The sequence below is a fragment of the Oncorhynchus tshawytscha genome, linkage group LG23 (genome assembly GCF_018296145.1).
Source record: "Oncorhynchus tshawytscha isolate Ot180627B linkage group LG23, Otsh_v2.0, whole genome shotgun sequence".
Taxonomy (NCBI): Eukaryota; Metazoa; Chordata; class Actinopteri; order Salmoniformes; family Salmonidae; genus Oncorhynchus; species Oncorhynchus tshawytscha.
Genome location: NC_056451.1, coordinates 16,471,462 through 16,492,248, shown reverse-complemented (window position 1 = coordinate 16,492,248; position 20,787 = coordinate 16,471,462). Strand labels below are relative to the sequence as shown.

Here is a 20,787-nt window from a genome sequence, read left to right as displayed (position 1 = left end):
GAGTGGCCAGAAAAGACATTGCTAAAAGAAACAAAAATAAGCAAACATGTTTGGTGTTCACCAAAAGGCATTTGTGGGAGACTCCCCAAACATATGGAAGAAGGTTCTCTGGTCAGATGAGACTAAAATTGTCCATCAAGGAAAACACTGTCTGGTGCAAACCCAACACCTCATCACCCAGAGAACACCATGCTTTTCCATCAGCAGGGACTGGGAAACTGGTCAGAATTGAAGGAATGATGGATGGTGCTAAACACAGGGAAATTCTTGAGGGGAAGCCTGTTTCAGTCTTCCAGAGATTTGAGACTGGGACAATGACCCTAAGCATACTGCTAAAGCAACATTTAAATGTCTTGGAATGGCCTAGTCAAAGCCCAGACCTCAATCCAATTGAGAATCTGTGGTATGACTTAAAGATTGCTGTACACCAGCGGAACCCATCCAACTTGAAGGAGCTGGAGCAGTTTTGCCTTGAAGAATGGGCAAAAATCCCAGTGGCTAGATGTGCCAAGCTTATAGAGACATACCCCAAGAAACTTGCAGCTGTAATTGCTGCAAAAGGTGGCTCTACAAAGTATTGAATTGAGGGGGGGTGAATAGTTATGCACGCTCAAGTTTTTTTGTTGTCTTATTTCATAAAAAATGTTGCATCTTCAAAGTGGTAGTCATGTGTAAACCCCCCCCAAAATCTATTTTAATTCCAGATTGTAAGGCAACAAAATAGGAAAAATGTCAAGGGGGGTGAATACTTTCGCAAGCCACTGTACATGGAAGGCCAGGCATTATCTTGGCAAGTCAACAAAGTATAGACGGAAATACAATCACAGAAATCATATTTAACTAAGAGCAGCTACAGGACAGAAAAAGGTTAAAAGTCACAAATCATTGACATTATGACATAATATATAGGTGTGTGCATAAGTGAAAGCAGTAGTATTGTTTTGGTGAAATTGGCTTTCATTAATATATTTAGAACATAGCATGCCTCTATAGGTTGTCACAATGTTTAACGTGGGGTGAAAGTTTAGCCTTTAGGTTGAGAGAAAAATGGGAATCTTTCAACTTAGTCAGGCACTTGACGGTAACAAAATGCATAGAGCATGTAAGCTTTGGGGAATTACAATCAGCTAGAGAGAAGTAGCTTCTAGAATCCTGAGTGGTGGTATAGAACACAGGATTCTATTTCTATGGTATAGAACCAGTCCCTAACAAACCTTATACTACAAAAAGGATCAAACAGGGATGTGATCAGCACCCCATAGAAAATCTGGAAAAATAAGACCAGTCTAATGATAAGATTACGATACAAAAGGATAGCTCCTGATTAATCAACACATCTGATTAAAATGTATATCGTCTACTCCAGTCTATAGAAGGTGCCTGTCTACCCCACTGGACCATACATGAAACTCCACTATAGTAGTGGCTGTAGCCTGGTCCCAGGTCTGGTTGTGCTTTTGCCTGTTCCATTGACATTGTTAAGGGAAACATGTTTGGCTTCTCCTTATAGAATTGTGTTGACAAGAGTGCAGAAACAGACTGGCACCCAGGCTAGTTTTGCCATTCCCCTCTCCTACACACAACTTCACCTCAAACAGCACATCCACCAGACACCACGTGACTGACAGTACACCTGACCTAGATAAAGAGACCTCGGAGGTTAGTCTTCAGCAGGAAAACCCCCGTCCGCTCGCTCCCTCCCCCCACCCACTTACTTCCTTCCTTCCAATCACTTCACAGAAAATCTCCACCTTTATACAGTTATAGCACAGTAGAAGCTCTGATCGAAGGCCTGTCTGTCTAATAAGTCTAGGGTTTAGAAACACACTGGAACTAAGCCATAATGGTGTACATGTTTATCCAACAGAGATTGTCAACACTTTAGTAACAGAGAATCTGTAGTTCCTTTTTTTTTTTGCTATGGAAAATTAGATTAGGTACCATCAAATTCAGTACTCCATTGATTGTGTCTATGCCAGTATTGTACCAACAGAGAGAAGAGGTTTAGTGCCAACCCATCATATAGTTTGTGATTTCATCCCACACATATGGCAGGGTAATGGCAAAAAGATCACAAATCAGCATTATCTGCATGAAACTTGGCTTCTACTGTAATATGGCTTGTATTGATATGATTAATTAGACTTTAAAACACAAGGCACTGGCCATTCTAGAGGGCTAGTGATATCAGTAGACTGATCTAGGATCTACTGTCAGGGGAGCACATGGTGGAAAACCACTTTGTCCATAAGTTGGTAGACAGAGGTACTAGAATCCATAAGCAGGTAGAACATGTTTAATAACATGACTACAATTAGCTCAAAAAAAGAGGAAATGTCCACAGTGAAAGTAAAGAGCATTTCTTCTTCATTTGCAAAGCAACTAGCTAGCCAACCATGCTCAGAACAAGACCGACTACCTTATAGAACTGCAAATGTCGACAAAACAATCAACTGACAAACCTCATACTGACACGATTATTTCCTATGAACAACAAAGAATGAAGAGAATGAAAACATCCTTTCTCAACCACATCCCAATGAAAAAAATACTCTATGAATTACAACTAAAACACAACTATGTGACAGTGGAACAGTTTATATGGACCCAAACCTGTAATAGAGGGAGACAGAAAGGCAGGCTTGAAGCAGTGATTAAAACACACTGAATAATGGACGGGGAAAAGAGGCTCGTTGCTACCAGAACTACTAAGGCTGTGTCATGCTATAGCCCAAAGTGCTTTCCTTTCCTTCATCCAAGCTGATCTAACAGAGATATGAATGACCAGGAGACACAAACTCCCACAGTAGGCCTACAACATACAGCTTTGACCCGTCCTTTGTTTCCAGATCAGTGCCAATGAGAGTGCTGACACATGCTCTAAGAAAGACTACCGTGCTAACACAGGCATGCAGACAGGCATGCAGACATAGACAGACAACTACACTAGGTAATAGTAATTATAGGCACAAGGAGGCAGTATGGAGTTCCTGGTCTGACGGTGCAGGCTGTCTCAGTCACTGGGCTCCATTCTCAGCCCATTCGGGTGGACAGGCCAACCTGTGGAAAGGGGAGAGAATGTCAGTGTTTGTCGACAAATACAGTGCCTTGCGAAAGTATTCGGCCCCCTTGACCTTTTGCCACATTTCAGGCTTCAAACATAAAGATATAAAACTGTATTTTTTTGTGAAGAATCAACAACAAGTGGGACACAATCATGAAGTGGAACGACATTTATTGGATATTTCAAACTTTTTTAACAAATCAAAAACTAAAAAAATTGGGCGTGCAAAATTATTCAGCCCCTTTACTTTCAGTGCAGCAAACTCTCTCCAGAAGTTCAGTGAGGATCTCTGAATGATCCAATGTTGACCTAAATGACTAATGATGATAAATACAATCCACCTGTGTGTAATCAAGTCTCCGTATAAATGCACCTGCACTGTGATAGACTCAGAGGTCCGTTAAAAGCACAGAGAGCATCATGAAGAACAAGGAACACACCAGGCAGGTCCGAGATACTGTTGTGAAGAAGTTTAAAGCCGGATTTTGATACAAAAAGATTTTCCAAGCTTTAAACATCCCAAGGAGCACTGTGCAAGCGATAATATTGAAATGGAAGGAGTATCAGACCACTGCAAATCTACCAAGACCTGGCCGTCCCTCTAAACTTTCAGCTCATACAAGGAGAAGACTGATCAGCGATGCAGCCAAGAGGCCCATGATCACTCTGGATGAACTGCAGAGATCTACAGCTGAGGTGGAAGACTCTGTCCATAGGACAACAATCAGTCGTAAATTGCACAAATCTGGCCTTTATGGAAGAGTGGCAAGAAGAAAGCCATTTCTTAAAGATATCCATAAAAAGTGTCATTTAAAGTTTGCCACAAGACACCTGGGAGACACACCAAACATGTGGAAGAAGGTGCTCTGGTCAGATGAAACCAAAATTGAACTTTTTGGCAACAATGCAAAACGTTATGTTTGGCGTAAAAGCAACACAGCTCATCCCCACTGTCAAACATGGTGGTGGCAGCATCATGGTTTGGGCCTGCTTTTCTTCAGCAGGGACAGGGAAGATGGTTAAAATTGATGGGAAGATGGATGGAGCCAAATACAGGACCATTCTGGAAGAAAACCTGATGGAGTCTGCAAAAGACCTGAGACTGGGACGGAGACTTGTCTTCCAAAAAGACAATGATCCAAAACATTAAGCAAAATCTACAATGGAATGGTTCAAAAATAAACATATCCAGGTGTTAGAATGGCCAAGTCAAAGTCCAGACCTGAATCCAATCGAGAATCTGTGGAAAGAACTGAAAACTGCTGTTCACAAATGCTCTCCATCCAACCTCACTGAGCTCGAGCTGTTTTGCAAGGAGGAATGGGAAAAAATTTCAGTCTCTCGATGTGCAAAACTGATAGAGACATACCCCAAGCGACTTACAGCTGTAATCGCAGCAAAAGGTGGTGCTACAAAGTATTAACTTAAGGGGGCTGAATAATTTTGCACGCCCAATTTTTCAGTTTTTGATTTGTTAAAAAAAAGTTTGAAATATCCAATAAATGTCGTTCCACTTCATGATTGTGTCCCACTTGTTGTTGATTCTTCACAAAAAATACAGTTTTATATCTTTATGTTTGAAGCCTGAAATGTGGCAAAAGGTCGCAAAGTTCAAGGGGGCCGAATACTTTCGCAAGGCACTGTAAGTTCACATACACATACTGTATATGCACACACAAATACTATGTTCCTCTCTCTTCCACACACGCATTACACAGACCTGTGAGATGTTGATTCCAGTGAGTTTCTCCACAGCAGCTGGTAGTCTGGTCATGATGTCCAGAACTTCTCCGGTCAGCTTGGCAGCGCCCACCTCACCGCCGCCGCTGGAAACCATGGTAACCTTCTGGGCCATGGAGAGGGGCCTGCTGATCTCCTCTGCTATCTATAGGACAGGAGGAGTGATGGCAGCTTCAGGAAGAGAATAGCAGCAGACAGGACTGCAGTAAAAGTACACTACATGTCCATCTGTCATCTAATCAATCTGTCATCCATCTATCCTCATATCCACTGAATCTGACCATTTATCCATCCAATCTCTTCATCTCTCCATCTACTGAATCACTCTCCCATCAATCCTTCTCCCTATCCATGCACCCTCCCATTCTCTAGTAGAATCAGTCCTGCTCAGTGTGACTGACCAGTGGTAGTTTCTCCAGCAGCATGTCCACCATGGCTCCCTCCCCGTACTGTTTAAAGGCCTCAGCCTTCTTAGCCATCTGCTCTGCCTCGGCACGACCCTTAGCCTCCAGAGCAAACGCCTCAGCATCGCCCCTCATCTACACAGACAGGACAGAGACAAGGAGAGAGAACACATAGTTCAAATAACCAAAGTGTGTATATACACAGAAGAAAAAATAAGAACACACTCAGTTACCAGTTTATTAGGTACATCCGGTACCGGGAGGGTCCAGAACAGCCTGAATTATTCGGGGCATGGAAACGTTGCTCAATAACTGGTATCAAGGGACTTAACTTGTGCCAAGAAAACATTCCCCACACCATTACACCACCCCCTCCAGACTGTACTGTTGACACCAGGCAGGAAGGGGCCATGGACTCATGCTACTTATGCCAAATCCTGACTCTGCGATCAGCATGACGCAACAGGAAACGGGATTCGTTGAGCTAGGCAATGTTTTTCCACTCCTCAATTGTCCAGTGTTGGTGATCGCGTGCCCACTGGAGCCGCTTCTTCTTGTTTTTAGCTGCTAGGAGAGGAACCCTGTGTGGTCGTCTGCTGCAGTAGCCAATCCGTGACAAGGACCGGCGAGTTGTGCTTTCCGAGTTGCCGTTCTGCACACCACTGTTGTACTGTGTCGTTACTTGCCTGTTTGTGGCCCGCAAGACACAGGTGGGTGGTTGTGCTATGAAAAATATATCCAAATGTGAAATGGACTGATAAGACTGATTAATAAGGATGTGTATAATATATGAAACAGGAAGAAAGAGAGAGAACTTATCCTAAAGTAAGGTTAAATTAAGGCAAGTAAGCGATGCCTACAAAGTAGGAGACAAGGAAGTTAGAATAGAGACAGGAAGAGGAACAGAGAACACCAACCTCAATATGGGGAGGGAGAGAAAGAGAGCGAGTAGATGAATGAGAGGGTTGAAAGGCCAGGCTGTCAGGGGAGAAGCTAGGACAGGAGGCATTTCAGACAGCTATTGTACTGGGGGTGAAGAGACTGACAACAGGAGTGACAGGAGAGTGGAGGGGAGTGATCGAGGAGGTGCTGCTGAACTCACTCTGATGGACTCTGCCTCTGCCTCAGCCTCCATGATGAGCTGTGCACTGTGAAAGAGAGAAGGACAGAGACCGTTTGAGTTGAACAGAGCAAATGTTGGAGCACTAGAAAAGTCTCTTCCTCAGTTTAACAGGACTCACTGTAACTACTACGGAACAGAACATACCCCCAGTGCTGACATACCCCCATCATTCCCCTTTTATGGCGACAATAGGGCCTTATTTTGCTGTATACATTAGAAGTATTGGAATTAAGTCAAAGCAGTATGTAAAGGAAATAGTGGTGAACTTGATCAAATGTCCTGGAGGGGGTGTATCTGACCGTTTCTGAAAGAAAGAAACAATTGCAAATTGTTGTGGACCTGTAAACAGATTGTTTGAACGCAATAATGTTTTGCAGTCGCAATAATTATTTTCCACCATAATTTGCAAATAAATTCCTTAAAAATCCTACAATGTGATTTTCTGGATTTTTTTCTCTCTCATTTTGTCTGTCATAGTTGAAGTGTACCTATGATGAAAATTACAGGCCTCTCATCTTTAAGTGGGAGAACTTGCACAATTGGTGGCTGACTAAATACTTTTTTGCCCCACTGTACATGTAGATATGGTTAAAGTGACTATGCATATATGATGAACAGAGAGTAGCGTAAAACAGGGGTTGGCGGATGGTGGGTGGCGGGACACAATGCAGATAGCCCGGTTAGCCAATGTGCGGGAGCACTGGTTGGTCGGCCCAATTGAGGTAGTATGTACATGAATATATAGTTAAAGTGACTATGCCTATATGATACAGAGAGTAGCAGCAGTGTAAAAAGAGGGTTTATGGGGGGCACACAGTCTGGGTAACCATTTGGTTAACAGTTCAGGAGTCTTATGGCTTAGGGGTAAAAACTGTTGAGAAGCCTTTTTGTCCTAGACTTGGCACTCCGGTACCCCTTGCCATGCGGTAGTAGAGAGAACAGTCTATGACTGGGGTGGCTGGAGTCTTTGACAATTTTTAGAGCCTTCCTCTGACACCGCCTGGTGTAGAGGTCCTGGATGGCAGGCAGCTACCGTACGCACTACCCTCTGTAGTGCCTTGTGGTCAGAGGCCGAGCAATTGCTATACCAGGCAGTGATGCAACCAGTCAGGATGCTCTCGATGTTGCAGCTGTAGAACCTTTTCAGGATCTCAGGACCCATGCCAAATCTTTTTAGTTTCCTGTGGGGGAGTAGGCTTTGTCGTGCCCTCTTCACAACTGTCTTGGACCATTCTAGTTTGTTGTTGATGTGGACACCGAGGAACTGCTCCACTACAGCCCCGTCGATAAGAATGGGGACGTGCTCGGTCCTCCTTTTCCTGTAGTCCACAATCATCTCCTTAGTCTTGGCTACGTTGGGGGAATCGGTTGTTATTCTGGCACCACACAGCCAGGTCTCTGACCTCCACCCTATAGGCGGTCTTGTCGTTGTCTGTGATCAGGCCTACCACTGTTGTGTCGTCTGCAAACTTAATGATGGTGTTTGAGTCGTTCCTGGCCATGCAGTCATGGGTGAACAGGGAGTAGAGGTCGACCGATTATGATTTTTCAACGCCGATACTGAATAAACACTTATTTTAACTTAATATAAGAACATCAATAAAAACATCAATTTAGCCTCAAATAAATAATGAAACATGTTCCATTTGGTTTAAATAATGCAAAAACAAAAGTGTTGGAGAAGAAAGTAAAAGTGCAATATGTGCCAATAACGTTTAAGTTCCTTGCTCAGAACACATGAAAGTTGGTGGTTCCTTTTAACATGAGTTAATATAGTATTTATAGGACTATTTCTCTCTATACCATTTGTATTTCATATACCTTTGACTATTGGATGTTCTTATAGGCACTTTAGTATTGCCAGTGTAACAGTATAGCTTCTGTCCCTCTCCTCGCCCCTTTCTGGGCTCGAACCAGGAACACATCGACAACAGCCACCCTCGAAGCAGCGTCAAGGGGAACAACCACTCCAAGTCTCAGAGAGAGTGACGTTTGAAACGCTTTTAGCGCACACCCCGCTAACTAGCTAGCCATTTCACATTGGTTTCACCAGCCTAATCTCGGGAGTTGATAGGCTTGAAGTCATAAACAGCGCTGTGCTTGCGAAGAGCTGCTGGCAAAAGGCACGAAAGTGCTGTTTGAATGAATGCTTCCGAGCCTGCTGCTGCCTTCCATCGATCAGTCAAACTGCTCTATCAAATCATAGACTTAATTATAACATAATAACACGCAGAAATACGAGCCTTTGCTCATTAATATGGTTGAATCCAGAAACTATCATTTTGAAAACAAACCGTTTATTCTTTCAGTGAAATACGGAACCGTTCAGTATTTTATCTAAAGGGTGGCATCCATAAGTCTAAATATTGCTGTTACATTGCACAACCTTCAATGTTATGTCATAATTACATAAAATTCTGGCAAATTAGTTCGCAATGAGCCAGGCTGCCCAAACTGTTGCATATACCCTGACTCTGCGTGCAATGAACAAGAGAAGTGACACAATTTCACCTGGTTAATATTGCCTGCTAACCTGGATTTCTTTTAGCTAAATATGCAGGTTTAAAAATATATACTTCTGTGTATTAATTTTAAGAAAGGCATTGGTGTTTATGGTTAGGTACAGTCGTGCAACGATTGTGCTTTTTTCACAAATGCCCTTTTGTTAAATCATCCCCCTGCATTGCATCCATTATATGCAACGCAGGACACGCTAGATAAACTAGTAATATCATCAACCATGTGTAGTTAACTAGTGATTATGATTGATTGTTTTTTATAAGATAAGTTTAATGCTAGCTAGCAACTTACCTTGGCTTCTACTGCATTCGCGAAACAGGCAGGCTCCTCGTGGCGTGCAATGAGGGGCAGGTGGTTAGAGCGTTGGACTAGTTAACCGTAAGGATGCAAGATTGAATCCCAGAGCTGACAAGGTCATTCTGCCCCTGAACAAGGCAGTTAACCCACCGTTCCTAGGCAGTCATTGAAACTAAGAATGTGTTCTTAACTGACTTGCCTAATTAAATAAGGTGTAAAAAAAATATATATTATATATTTTTAACGGCAAAATCGGCGTCCAAAAATACAGATTTCCGATTGTTAGGAAAACTTGAAATCGGCCATTCTGATTAATCGGTTGACCTCTAACAGGGAGTACAGGAGGGGACTGAGCACGCACCCCCGTGGAGCTCCAGTGTTGAGGATCAGCGTGGCAGATGTGTTGTTACCTACCCTCACCACCTGGGGGCGACCCATCAGGAAGTCCAGTATCCAGTTGCAGAGAGAGGTGTTTAGTCCCAGGATCCTTAGCTTAGTGATGAGCTATGGTGTTGAACACTGAGCTGTAGTCAATGAATAGCATTCTCACATAGGTGTTCCTTTTGTCCAGGTGGGAAAGGGCAGTGTGGAATGCAATAGAGATTGCATCATCTGTGGATCTGTTTTGGCGGTATGCAAATTAGGGTGGGTCTAGGGTCTCTGGGATAATGGTGTTGATGTGAGCCATTACCAACCTTTCAAAGCACTTCATGGCTACGGACGTGAGTGCTACGGGTCTGTAGTCATTTAGGCAGGTTGCCTTTGTGTTCTTGGGCATAGGGACTATGGTGGTCTGCTTTTCACACCAAAGTACGTTCATCTCTAGGAGTCAGAACTCGTCTCCTTCCTGAGCGGTATGACGGCTGCGTGGTCCCATGGTGTTTATACTTGCGTACTATTGTTTGTACAGATGAACGTGGTACCTTCAGGCGTTTGGAAATTGCTCCCAAGGGTGAACCAGACTTGTGGAGGTCTACAATTTTTTGTCTGAGGTCTTGGGCTGATTTCTTTTGATTTCCCCATGATGTCAAGCAAAGAGGCACCGAGTTTGAAGGTAGACCTTGAAATATATCCACAGGTACACCTCCAATTGAGTCAAATGATGTCAATTAGCCTATCAGAAGCTTCTAAAGCCATGACAATTTTCTGGAATTTTCCAAGCTGTTTAAAGGCACAGTCAACTTAGTGTATGTAAACTTCTGACCCACTGGAATTGTGATACAGTGAATTATAAGAATAATCTGTCTGTAAACAATTGTTGGAAAAATGACTTAATAACGAACTTGCCAAAACTATAGCATGTTAACAAGAACTTTGTGGAGTGGTTGAAAAACGTATTTTAATGACTCCAACCTAAGTGTATGTAAACTTCCGACTTCAACTGTATATTCTCCATTTGCACAAGGTTACCTTTGCCTTTTAGCAATGCAATACTTCAACCACTAGAAATGTTGTGTACTAATGGTCTAGAGTCTGCAGGAGGAGAAGTACATTCTCATCTCAAGTTTCCTTTTTACAACTGACAACTTTTGCATAAAAGCTCTCGCATTTTTGGGGCAACTTTTGCATAAAAACTGGCGCATTTTTTAGGGCATATTTAGTGTGTGTATGAAACATTTCTCAACGAGGCCCTGGGTAATGTAACATACCGTTCTGCCTCAGCCAGTCTCTCCAGACGGTATCTCTCTGCCTCAGCAGGCTTCTTCACCGTGGCCTCCAGCTCCATCTCCTTGCGGGTGATCTCCTGCTCCTGCAGCATGATCTGCTGAGACCTCTCCACCACCTTCACCTGCATCGTCTCTTCCTCAATCCGCTGCTTTGTCTTCGCCACCTACATAGCCCCAATAACACAACGGATTTAACAACAAAAAAATGTTTTAAACACTCAGACACTTTACATCAAAAGTGATGGCAGTGGGGGGAATTTGAATGCTCATATCTCAAGGTAGGATTCTGCCCTGTGTAAATAAACGTGAATATTTTCCATTATTAGAACACGACACACTGCCTCGGCTGTGTTGAGCATCTGAATGAGAGGATCATTGCACGGCCCAGAGTTTGGTGGCAGGATACCTGCAGCTGATAGGCCATCTCAGACTCTGCCTTCTTGGTGTTGACCTCGTAGTCGTAGGAGGCCTTCTTCAGCTCGTAGTCTCTCTGAGCTTTGGCCATCTCGATCTCATTCAGATACTGGGCCGACACCTTCTCCTGCATGGCCTGGGCCTCACGGATCACCGCGTCTCGTTTGTACTGAGCCTCTCCGATCCTGGCATCTTTCTGCACCTGAGCTGTCCTAGCTTTACCCAGGGAGTTGAGGTAGTCCTGACAGAGACAGTGTCGTTATTATTATTAAAAACATGGTAGTTTGGGTCCAGCATGTGATTGGCTGATATGGCCAATATATCACAGCTAAGGGCTGTATCCAGGGACTCCCCTTCGCATCGTGCAAGAACAGCCCTTAGTCGTGGAATATTGGCAATATACCACACCACCTTGGGACTTATTGCTACTATAAACTGGCTACGAACATAAACAGAACAGTAAACAAGTATTTCTGTGCAGGAATTTGTCTTGCATTCTCAAACACAGACTTTTAAAAGACGTCAACAGTTTACCAAATCTATGCCAATATCTCAATTTCAGACTGTATTCTGTAACAACAATCCTTGTGTGACCTTCATAGTGTAACGTCGCTGTATATTTGTCAGAGAGAACAAACCTGGTCGTCGTGAACGTCTTTGAGCGTGTAGCTGACCACGCCGATGCCCATGTTGACCAGGTCAGAGGAGGCCACCTTGAACACCTGCTCAGAAAACTTCTTACGGTCCTGGTAGATCTCCTACAGGGGAAGGACATTCATAACAAGAATTAATATACATGCAATTTAGCAGTCACTTCTACACATTTTCGTTTTGGTGGCCCCAGATCGAACCTATGAACCCCAGCATTGCACGCGCCATACTCTACTAACTGAGCCACACAGGAAAAGAGGGGGATAAGGGTGGACCAGCCATAACGAGTGTACCCATGAGTGTTCCTGTCAAATTGGCCTAGTCTGAGGGGCTTTGTCCCTTCTAGTATTTCTGTATCTACAAGGGGGGGACCTGTAGCATACAGAGGAGATCAGCCAGAGCTACACGGGAAGTAAAACAACAGACCTTGGGAATGAAAAGGAGACTTGTTATTACATACATTATAATAACTATAATCCATTATTGCTCTGAGTTTCCAGGCAGGTTTGCCAACATTTTAAGTAAGTCATGAGAAAGGTCAACAATGAGGAAAAACAAGCTATGGCTTGTAGCTGGAAGTCAGTGAGACATTCAGCAAGTCAATTCAAAAGACCAAGTCACTCCTTTAGGAAGAGAAAAGGGCACCAGAGGCAACACATGCCCTTTATCAGGACATGGTGCGGTGTGTAGCCTACCTCAACAGTCAGATGGGCGATGATGGCCCTCTGGTGCCCCTCCAGTGTTTCCAGGGCGATGTTGGAGACCTCAGCCTCAGACTTCCCCATGAACATCTGACAGGCCGTGGCCAGCATCTCCTTGTTCTGACCCTGGATCTTCACCTGTCAGAGGTTATAGGTTATATGGAATTCCTATTTGACCTGTGAGGTCAATTATACCTATCCAATCAGAATAGATGGCTACTTTCACATGTACACGTAGTGTGTAGGGGCTAGGGGAAGATTTCTAAGTCCATACCTGGGCGATGCCCGTGACAGAGATGGGCACTCCATGACGGGTGTAAACCTTATCACTCTTCACATTCAGAGTCAGGGTGTTCAGAGTGATCCTAACAAACACCGAGAGACACAGAGAGAGAGAGAAGGGGGTATGTGGTTCAAAGAGGGAAAGTACAATGAGAATAGAAAGGGGGATAGCGAGAGGGAGGAGAAAATGAGCCATACAGAGAGAGTAACCACGACTACAGGTGGAGGCTACAAATGCCAGATTGTGTTGCCTTATAAGCTTAAAATAGTAGCCTGGCATTTATATAGGCTCATTTAACCACTAACATTACAGTAACAGTAGAGAATACACAGGGACTATGGAGCCTTTTTCTCTATACAGTAATAGAATCCCTGAATGAAACCTGGACAGATGAACAGATGGATAGATAACTGAAAGAAGGGGAGGGAGAGACAGCCACCTCTGGATCTGTTGAATACAGGGGAGGACAAACACTCTTCCTCCAGCAATCATTAGAGGAGGGGAACGACCAAAGCCTGGAGGAGAAGCGAAGGAGAGAGAGGGCAATCAGTCTTTGACAAAGAAAGGTAAAAAGTGTAGCCTTAGTATATTCTAAAAGAGTGGCTTATTTGAAAGTATGAGAGAGATGAGATTACATTAGGCTGTACTCTCTGTCAACACAGTACTGCACACAATTAAGATGTCATGTACACCGAGTCTATGACATCAATTTGCCTACATATAGGACTACATTTCAGCACCACATTCCATAGAATACAATGTAAGTGAGGAGCTAGCCTATCGACAGCTGGTATTGTAAAATGTAAACAAAATACTGTACGGTTTGAGCTGAACCTGATTACAGATTCCTATCCTGGTTTACTACACACTGTGACATCCGGGCGCGTTCAGCAGGACACGACGATTTGGAACATTCAGATAGAAATATGTAACATAGAACAAACTTGCCTCTCCGACATGTCGATCAAGGAATCATGTTGGCTCTATTAATGACTTTTCTATCAACAAAGTTTGACAACTGAAAGTGGCCCAGAGTTACTCAATGGTATCACATGACACTTCATGATAGGCCAAAGTGAGTCACATGTCCCTGCATTACGTTTTCTGTTACTTGTACTGTAAACAATCACATACAGTAAACAACATAGGCCTATTACAGTTTCAAGAAAGAGTCATAACAATATTGGGCCATGTAGGGCAATGGGGGTAAGGATGTGTAGATTGCCCAACCTGTTTTTTTTGGAGGGTTCTGTATTGTGTCATGTAAGATTATGTTAATAAATATTACCACGTAAAACTAAACATCTTACCAGACACCACCATGGCTTCATTGGGTCCACATGTGTGGAACATCTTGATTTGGACCTAAAAGCTGTTAGAGACGATTGTCAACGTCATTAGACAGTCTGCACTTGGTTGGCCTAATCTTTCAAGACTCCCTGGGTTAGTACTAGTGTTTTGCTGCTAGTTCTAATTCCAAATAGTTTAGGTCTAGTAGGTCAATAACACAGTAATCATACATGTAAACACACCCTTGAGATCTTAGAGCTACAATTAAAATAATGTTTAAAATGTAAATATAACTGATGAAGTAGGCCTAGTGCCTCAAGTTGTGTGTCTGACAGTTACTTGTTCATCCGATCTGGTACAGGAGTGTGGAGCCTCAAACGTACATTTGCCCACTGACAAAGAAATGATCCGTCTATAATTTTAATGGTAGGTTTCTTTGAACAGTGAGAGACAGAATAACAACAACAAAAATCCAGAAAAAAGCATGGTCAAAATTGTTATAAATTGATTTGCATTTTAATGAGGGAAATACGTATTTGACCCCTCTGCAAAACATGACTTAGTACTTGGTGGCAAAACCCTTGTTGGCAATCACAGAGGTCAGATGTTTCTTGTAGTTGGCCACCAGGTTTGCACACATCTCAGGAGGGATTTTGTCCCTCTCCTCTTTGCAGATCTTCTCCAAGTCATTAAGGTTTCGAGGCTGATGTTTGGCAACTCAAACCTTCAGGTTCCTCCACAGATTTTCTATGGAATGAAGGTCTGGAGACTGGCTAGACCACTCCAGGACCTTAATGTGCTTCTTCTTGAGCCACTCCTTTGTTGCCTTGGCCGTGTGTTTTGGGTCATTGTCATGCTGGAATACCCATCCACGACCCATTTTCAATGCCCTGGCTGAGGGAAGGAGGTTCTCACCCAAGATTTGACGGTACATGGCCCCGTCCATCATCCCTTTGATGGGGTGAAGTTGTCCTGTCCCCTTAGCAGAAAAACACCCCCAAAGCATGTTTCCACCTCCATGTTTGACGGTGGGGATGGTGTTCTTGGGGTCATAGGCAGCATTCCTCCTCCTCCAAACACGGCGAATTGAGTTGATGCCAAAGAGCTCCATTTTGGTCTCATCTGACCACAACAATTTCGCCCAGTTGTCCTCTGAATCATTCAGATGTTCATTGGCAAACTTCAGACGGGCATGTATATGTGCTTTCTTCAGCAGGGGGACCTTGCGGGCGCTGCAGGATTTCAGTCCTTCACGGTGTAGTGTGTTACCAATTGTTTCCTTGGTGACTATGGTCCCAGCTGCCTTGAGATCATTGACAAGATCTCCTCCCGTGTAGTAGGCTGATTCCTCACCGTTCTCATGATCGTTGCAACTCCACGAGGTTAAAATGCAATTCAGGGCCTCCCGGGTGGCGCAGTGGTCTAGGGCACTGCAGCGCTAGCTGTGCCACCAGAGACTCTGGGTTCGCGCACAGGCTCTGTCGCAGCCGGCCGCGACCGGGAGGTCCGTGGGGCGATGCACAATTGGCCTAGTGTCGTCCGGGTAAGGGAGGGTTTGGCCGGTAGGGATATCATTGTCTCATCACGCACCAGCGACTCCTGTGGCGGGCCGGGCGCAGTGCACGCTAACCAAGGTTGCCAGGTGCATGGTGTTTCCTCCGACACATTGATGCGGCTGGCTTCCGGGTTGGATGCGCGCTGTGTTAAGAAGCAGTGCGGCTTGGTTGGGTTGTGTTTCGGAGGACGCATGGCTTTCGACCTTCGTCTCTTCCGAGCCCATACGGGAGTTGTAGCGATGAGACAAGATAGTAATTACTAACAATTGGATACCACGAAATTGGGGAGAAAAGGGAGTAAAACATTTTTTAATAAAAAAAAAAAATGCAAATCAATTTGTAACAATTTTGACAATGTGTTTTTCTGGATTTTTGTTGTTGTTATTCTGTCTCTCACTGTTCAAATAAACCTATCATTTAAATTATAGACTGATCATTTCTTTGTCAGTGGGTAAACGTACAAAATCAGCAGGGGATCAAATACTTTTTTCCCCTCACTGTACTTTACTTCCTGTTTACAACGAAATATACAAGCCAGTGGAATAACAGAGAATGTGTTGTGGTAACTAGATGGCAGTTACTTTTGCTGAGAAAAAGCAGTGCAAAAGTGACAGACAGTCTGGGTGGGTGTACAACAGACTACAATTTAGAGAGAACGTTATTTGGCAGAATGGGACAGAGGCGCTCCATCTCATCTTGGATCTAAGCAGATTGATGAGAGGTTAAATTAGCCATGTGGATCCTCCAACAGTGTCGTTCGTGAATCCATGGCTTATGCCGGAAGTTACATTATAATAGTTACCGTCTGCCAATATGTTAAAGCTAGCTACATAGTTACCACAGATATAGTAACCAGAGACAGTAGAGAAACTATAACTAGCTAGTTACGTCAACAAAGTGAATGTTAAATACAGCAGATAGCTAACGTTAGTTAGTGCATTTACTTTTGCCATGTGCCGTCACCCATACTGACCCACCCTATTCTGTCTCACGGCTTCACATCACTCCCTGTGAACCACAGCAAAGTCTAACCACAGTCAAGTGCGTAGCTAGCTAACTTGCAACTATGCCCCCGCCTCAACCAAATTAGCTAGTATGCTAGTTTAAGCTTGCTGGGTGAAAATCACATATTTACGTTACGCTAGCTAGGTCCATAACAACCACAAAAAAAGAAACAAATATGTTTTATCTTGCCTACTGTACTTACCAATCGATTCTCCCTAAAGATATGTTTTCATAAATCGTCGTGTACACTCAAGAGGGTTTCAATATACTCCGATTTACGTGACTTGACGACTGGCTCAAATACTGGAATTGCAACAAAATGTTACTTAACGTGACTTAATGGTGAGCAAATGCTGACCACGCCTCCTTAGGAGTATAGTGGAAATAACACCCTCTGGTGGTCAAACTGTAGACATTCTTCACCTAGAGAAATGTTAAGGGCGGGCGGGGTTGTCAAACTTCTTGCTTTGGGGAGAGTTGTTTTTTGAATTTTTTGGGCACAGGGGAGGGTAGTGCATTTTTCCCCTGGTCTAACTTTTTGCTTTGGGAAGTGTTTTTATTTTATTTTATTGGGCACAGGGGAGGGTAGTGCATTTTTCCCTGGTCAAACCTTTTGCTTTGGGGAGTGTTTTTTAAATTTTTATTGGGCACAGGGGAGGGTAGTGCATTTTTCCCTGGTTTACATTCGCTCTTTTGCATTAGTTCTTCTATCCTAGCCACATTTCCTCATCTGCTTGCATGCACCTCCCCTACATTAAGGTATTTTGGTACTTCCCTTATACACTATGCTTTTCGGGATGCTAACTTTTACTACCACAGGTCAATATAGTCTACTAGTCTGTCTTCTATCCACCATTCATAGTAACAGTAGTGGAAGGTGGATCATTTCTCAAGATCTGCATTAAGCTAACTAGCAATCATACCACACATAAAAGCATTCAAAGCTGGATCAATTTTCAATATAAACCCACAAGAAAAACTATGAATAGCTGATCGGCAGAGGAGAGGCAAGGTGTATCATTGTACATGAAACTATTCGCATTGACCCCCGTGTTGTATTCTTATTGTTTTGCACTGAGTCTCTTGCACAGGCTCGATGTACACTCACTGGACTCTAACCACACATACTACACTGACACTCCAACACACACTGCATATTGATGACGCCACACACACACACATGCTGCTGCTACCCTCTATTTATCTATGCATTGTCACTTTACCCCTACCTGCATGTACATATTACCTCAATTACCCCATACCCTTCCACATTGACTCGGTACTGGTACCCTTGTATATACCCTCATTATTAGTTTGTGTTACTATTTTTTCCTATAGTCTATTTAGCAAACTTTTGTTTTGTTTTACTCTACATGGTTGGTTAAGGGCTAGTAAATAAGCATTTCACAGTGTTGTATTTGTCACATGTGACAAATACAATTTGATTTGAACAGTAAAGACGTGAGACACGCTGCTCAAAAAGCTCCCCTATTAATCTTGTTAAGGGACAATACAATGATCCTACATAGACTAGCCTACATTGCATTATTGTTTAAGTGAGTACAAAATTATACTTTAGGCTGCAGTGAAAATGTCATTTGATTAACAGAGCACAGGTTTCCAGTCTTCTTATGGGAGTGAAGTACATGTCAGATAAGACATGTAATAACATGGCAATGCATTCAGTTTATTAGGCTACAGATGAAATAAATTGGTGAAATTCACTGGGTGGTGAATGTTCACAGTGATGATCTCGATGCTCCTTTCAATAAATATCAAGTGTCTTATTCTGGTGACATGATCGATGCATGGCTACTGTTTGACAAATAAAAAGAATCTCGCACTTTCGTCCAATAATAATCTCATGTAGACTATAGGGTCCCACAGTGGAGGCATCATAATAACCATAAATCTAGCGGTCAAACAGGAATAAGGGCTTACCCTGGGATAACGTTTTGGTCAACATGTAAATCTCTCGGACAAGGTAACTGTGCCACAAAAGTATGCTGACGCTGCAAAGTCGATATCCACATTGATTAACACAGCCACAGTTTTTGTCACGCCCTGGTCTAAGTATTTTGTGTTTTTCTTCATGTATTGGGTCAGGCCAGGGTGTGGCATGGGGTTTTTGTATTGTGGTGTGTTTTGTCTTGGGGTTTTGGTGTGTATCTATTGGGATTGTAGCTAGTGGGGTTATCTAGCAAAGTCTATGGCTGTCTGGAGTGGTTCTCAATCAGAGGCAGGTGTTTATCGTTGTCTCTGATTGGGAACCATATTTAGGCAGCCATATTCTTTGAGTTTGTCGTGGGTGATTGTCCTATGTGTCGTTGTTCCTGTCTCAGTGTTAGTTTACACAAGTATAGGCTGTTTCGGTTTTCGTTAAGTTCTTTGTTTTGTAGTGTTTGTTATTGATTCGTGTTTTACGTTCGTTCATTAAACATGGATCGCAATCTACACGCTGCATTTTGGTCCGACTCTCCTTCACCAAAAGAGAACCGTAACAGAATCACCCACCACCAACGGACCAAGCAGCGTGTCAACAGGCAGGAGCAGCCCAAAGAGGAGATGCGCTATAAGGATTTCTGGACATGGGAGGAAATCCTAAACGGAGAAGGACCCTGGGCTCAGCCTGGAGAATATCGCCGCCCCAAAGAAGAACTGGAGGCGGCGAAAGCGGAGAGGCGCCGGTATGAGGAGGCAGCACGGCGACTCGGAAGGAAGCCTGAGAGTCAGCCCCAAAAATTTATTGAGGGGGCTCAGGGAGAGTGTGGCAGAGTCAGGAGTCAGACCTGAGCCAACTCTCCCTGTTTATCGTGAGGAGCCAAGGAGGAGACCAGAACCAGAGCCAGTGTTGGAGGTGAGCGAAACAGAGACTGTGAAGGAGTTAATGGGGAAATTGGAGGAGAGAGAAATGAGGGAGTTGCTGTGTTGGTGCTTTTTGCATGGAATTCGCCCGACGGAACTTGTCGGGGATTTGATGGCACCTGGGTTAGCGCTCCATACTCGTCCTGAGGTGCGTGTTAGTCGGCTGGTGAAGTTGGTGCCAGCCTCACGCACCAGGCCTCCTGTGCACATCCCTAGCCTTGCACGTCCTGTGCCAGCACTGCTCTCAAGATCTCCAGTACGCCTTCACGGTCTAGCCCATCCTGTGCCACCTCCACACTCCAGCCCTCCGGTAGCAGCTCCCCGCACCAGGTTTCCTGTGCGTGTTCTTGGTTCAGTACCACCAGTACCAGCACCACGCATCAGGCCTACAGTGCGCCTCGCCTCTCCAGCGCTGCCGGAGCCTTTCTCCTCTCCTGCACTGCCGGAGTCTCCCGTCTGTTCAGCGCTGCCGGAGCCTTTCTCCTCTACAGCGCTGCTGGAGTCTCCCGCCTGTTCAGCGCAGCCAGAGCCTCTCTCCTCTCCTGCGCTGCCGGAGTCTCCCGCCTGTTCAGCGCAGCCAGAGCTGCCAGCCTGCATGGAGCAGCCAGAGCTGCCAGCCTGCATGGAGCAGCCAGAGCTGCCAGCCTGCATGGAGCAGCCAGAGCTGCCAGCCTGCATGGAGCAGCCAGAGCTGTCAGTCTGCATGGAGCAGCCAGAGCTGTCAGTCTGCATGGAGCAGCCAGAGCTGTCAGTCTGCATGGAGCAGCCAGAGCTGTCAGTCTGCAAGGAGCTGTCAGTCTGCACGGAGCTGCCAGTCTGCACGGAGCTGCCAGTCTGCACGGAGCTGCCAGTCTGCAAGGAGCTGCCAGTCTGCAAGGAGCTGCCAGTCTGCAAGGAGCTGCCAGTCTGCACGGAGCCGCCAGAGCTGCCAGTCTGTAAGAAGCCGCCAGAGCTGTCAGCCTACATGGAGCAGCCAGAGCCGCCAGTCAGCGTGGAGCAGCCAGAGCCGCCAGTCAGCGTGGAGCAGCCAGATCTTTCAGTCTGCCAGGATCCGCCAGTCGGCCAGACTCTTCCAGATCTGCCAGTCAGCCAGACTCTTCCAGATCTGCCAGTCAGCCAGACTCTTCCAGATCTGCCAGTCAACCAGACTCTTCCAGATCCGCCAGTCAGCCGGGATCTGCCAGTCGGCCGGGATCCGCCAGGGTCC

The 20,787-nt window shown here is 44.6% G+C and overlaps 1 protein-coding gene across 1 annotated transcript; it reads right to left on the bottom strand.

Moving 5' to 3' along the window:
* Positions 1-2,280: 2,280 nt before the first annotated feature.
* Positions 2,281-17,076, bottom strand: LOC112222805 (flotillin-1). The gene is made up of 12 exons (XM_024385591.2): positions 16,918-17,076; positions 14,175-14,236; positions 13,304-13,379; positions 12,856-12,946; positions 12,576-12,719; positions 11,868-11,987; positions 11,222-11,470; positions 10,798-10,979; positions 6,311-6,356; positions 5,206-5,343; positions 4,785-4,949; positions 2,281-3,060 (listed from the first exon to the last, which is right to left on the bottom strand). The coding sequence occupies exons 2-12, from the start codon at positions 14,215-14,217 to the stop codon at positions 3,034-3,036; spliced, it is 1,281 nt and encodes a 426-aa protein (XP_024241359.1). The 5' UTR covers positions 14,218-14,236; positions 16,918-17,076; the 3' UTR covers positions 2,281-3,033.
* Between the last annotated feature and the right edge of the window lie 3,711 nt (positions 17,077-20,787).

Coding starts and splice junctions, on each gene's coding strand:
- LOC112222805 (XM_024385591.2), bottom strand. CDS start 14,217: ATGTTCCACACATGTGGACCCAATGAAGCCATGGTGGTGTCTG. Junction 11,471..11,867: donor AAGACGTTCACGACGACCAG/GTTTGTTCTCTC, acceptor TGTCTCTGTCAG/GACTACCTCAACTCCCTGGG. Junction 10,980..11,221: donor AGATGGCCTATCAGCTGCAG/GTATCCTGCCAC, acceptor GGGGCTATGTAG/GTGGCGAAGACAAAGCAGCG.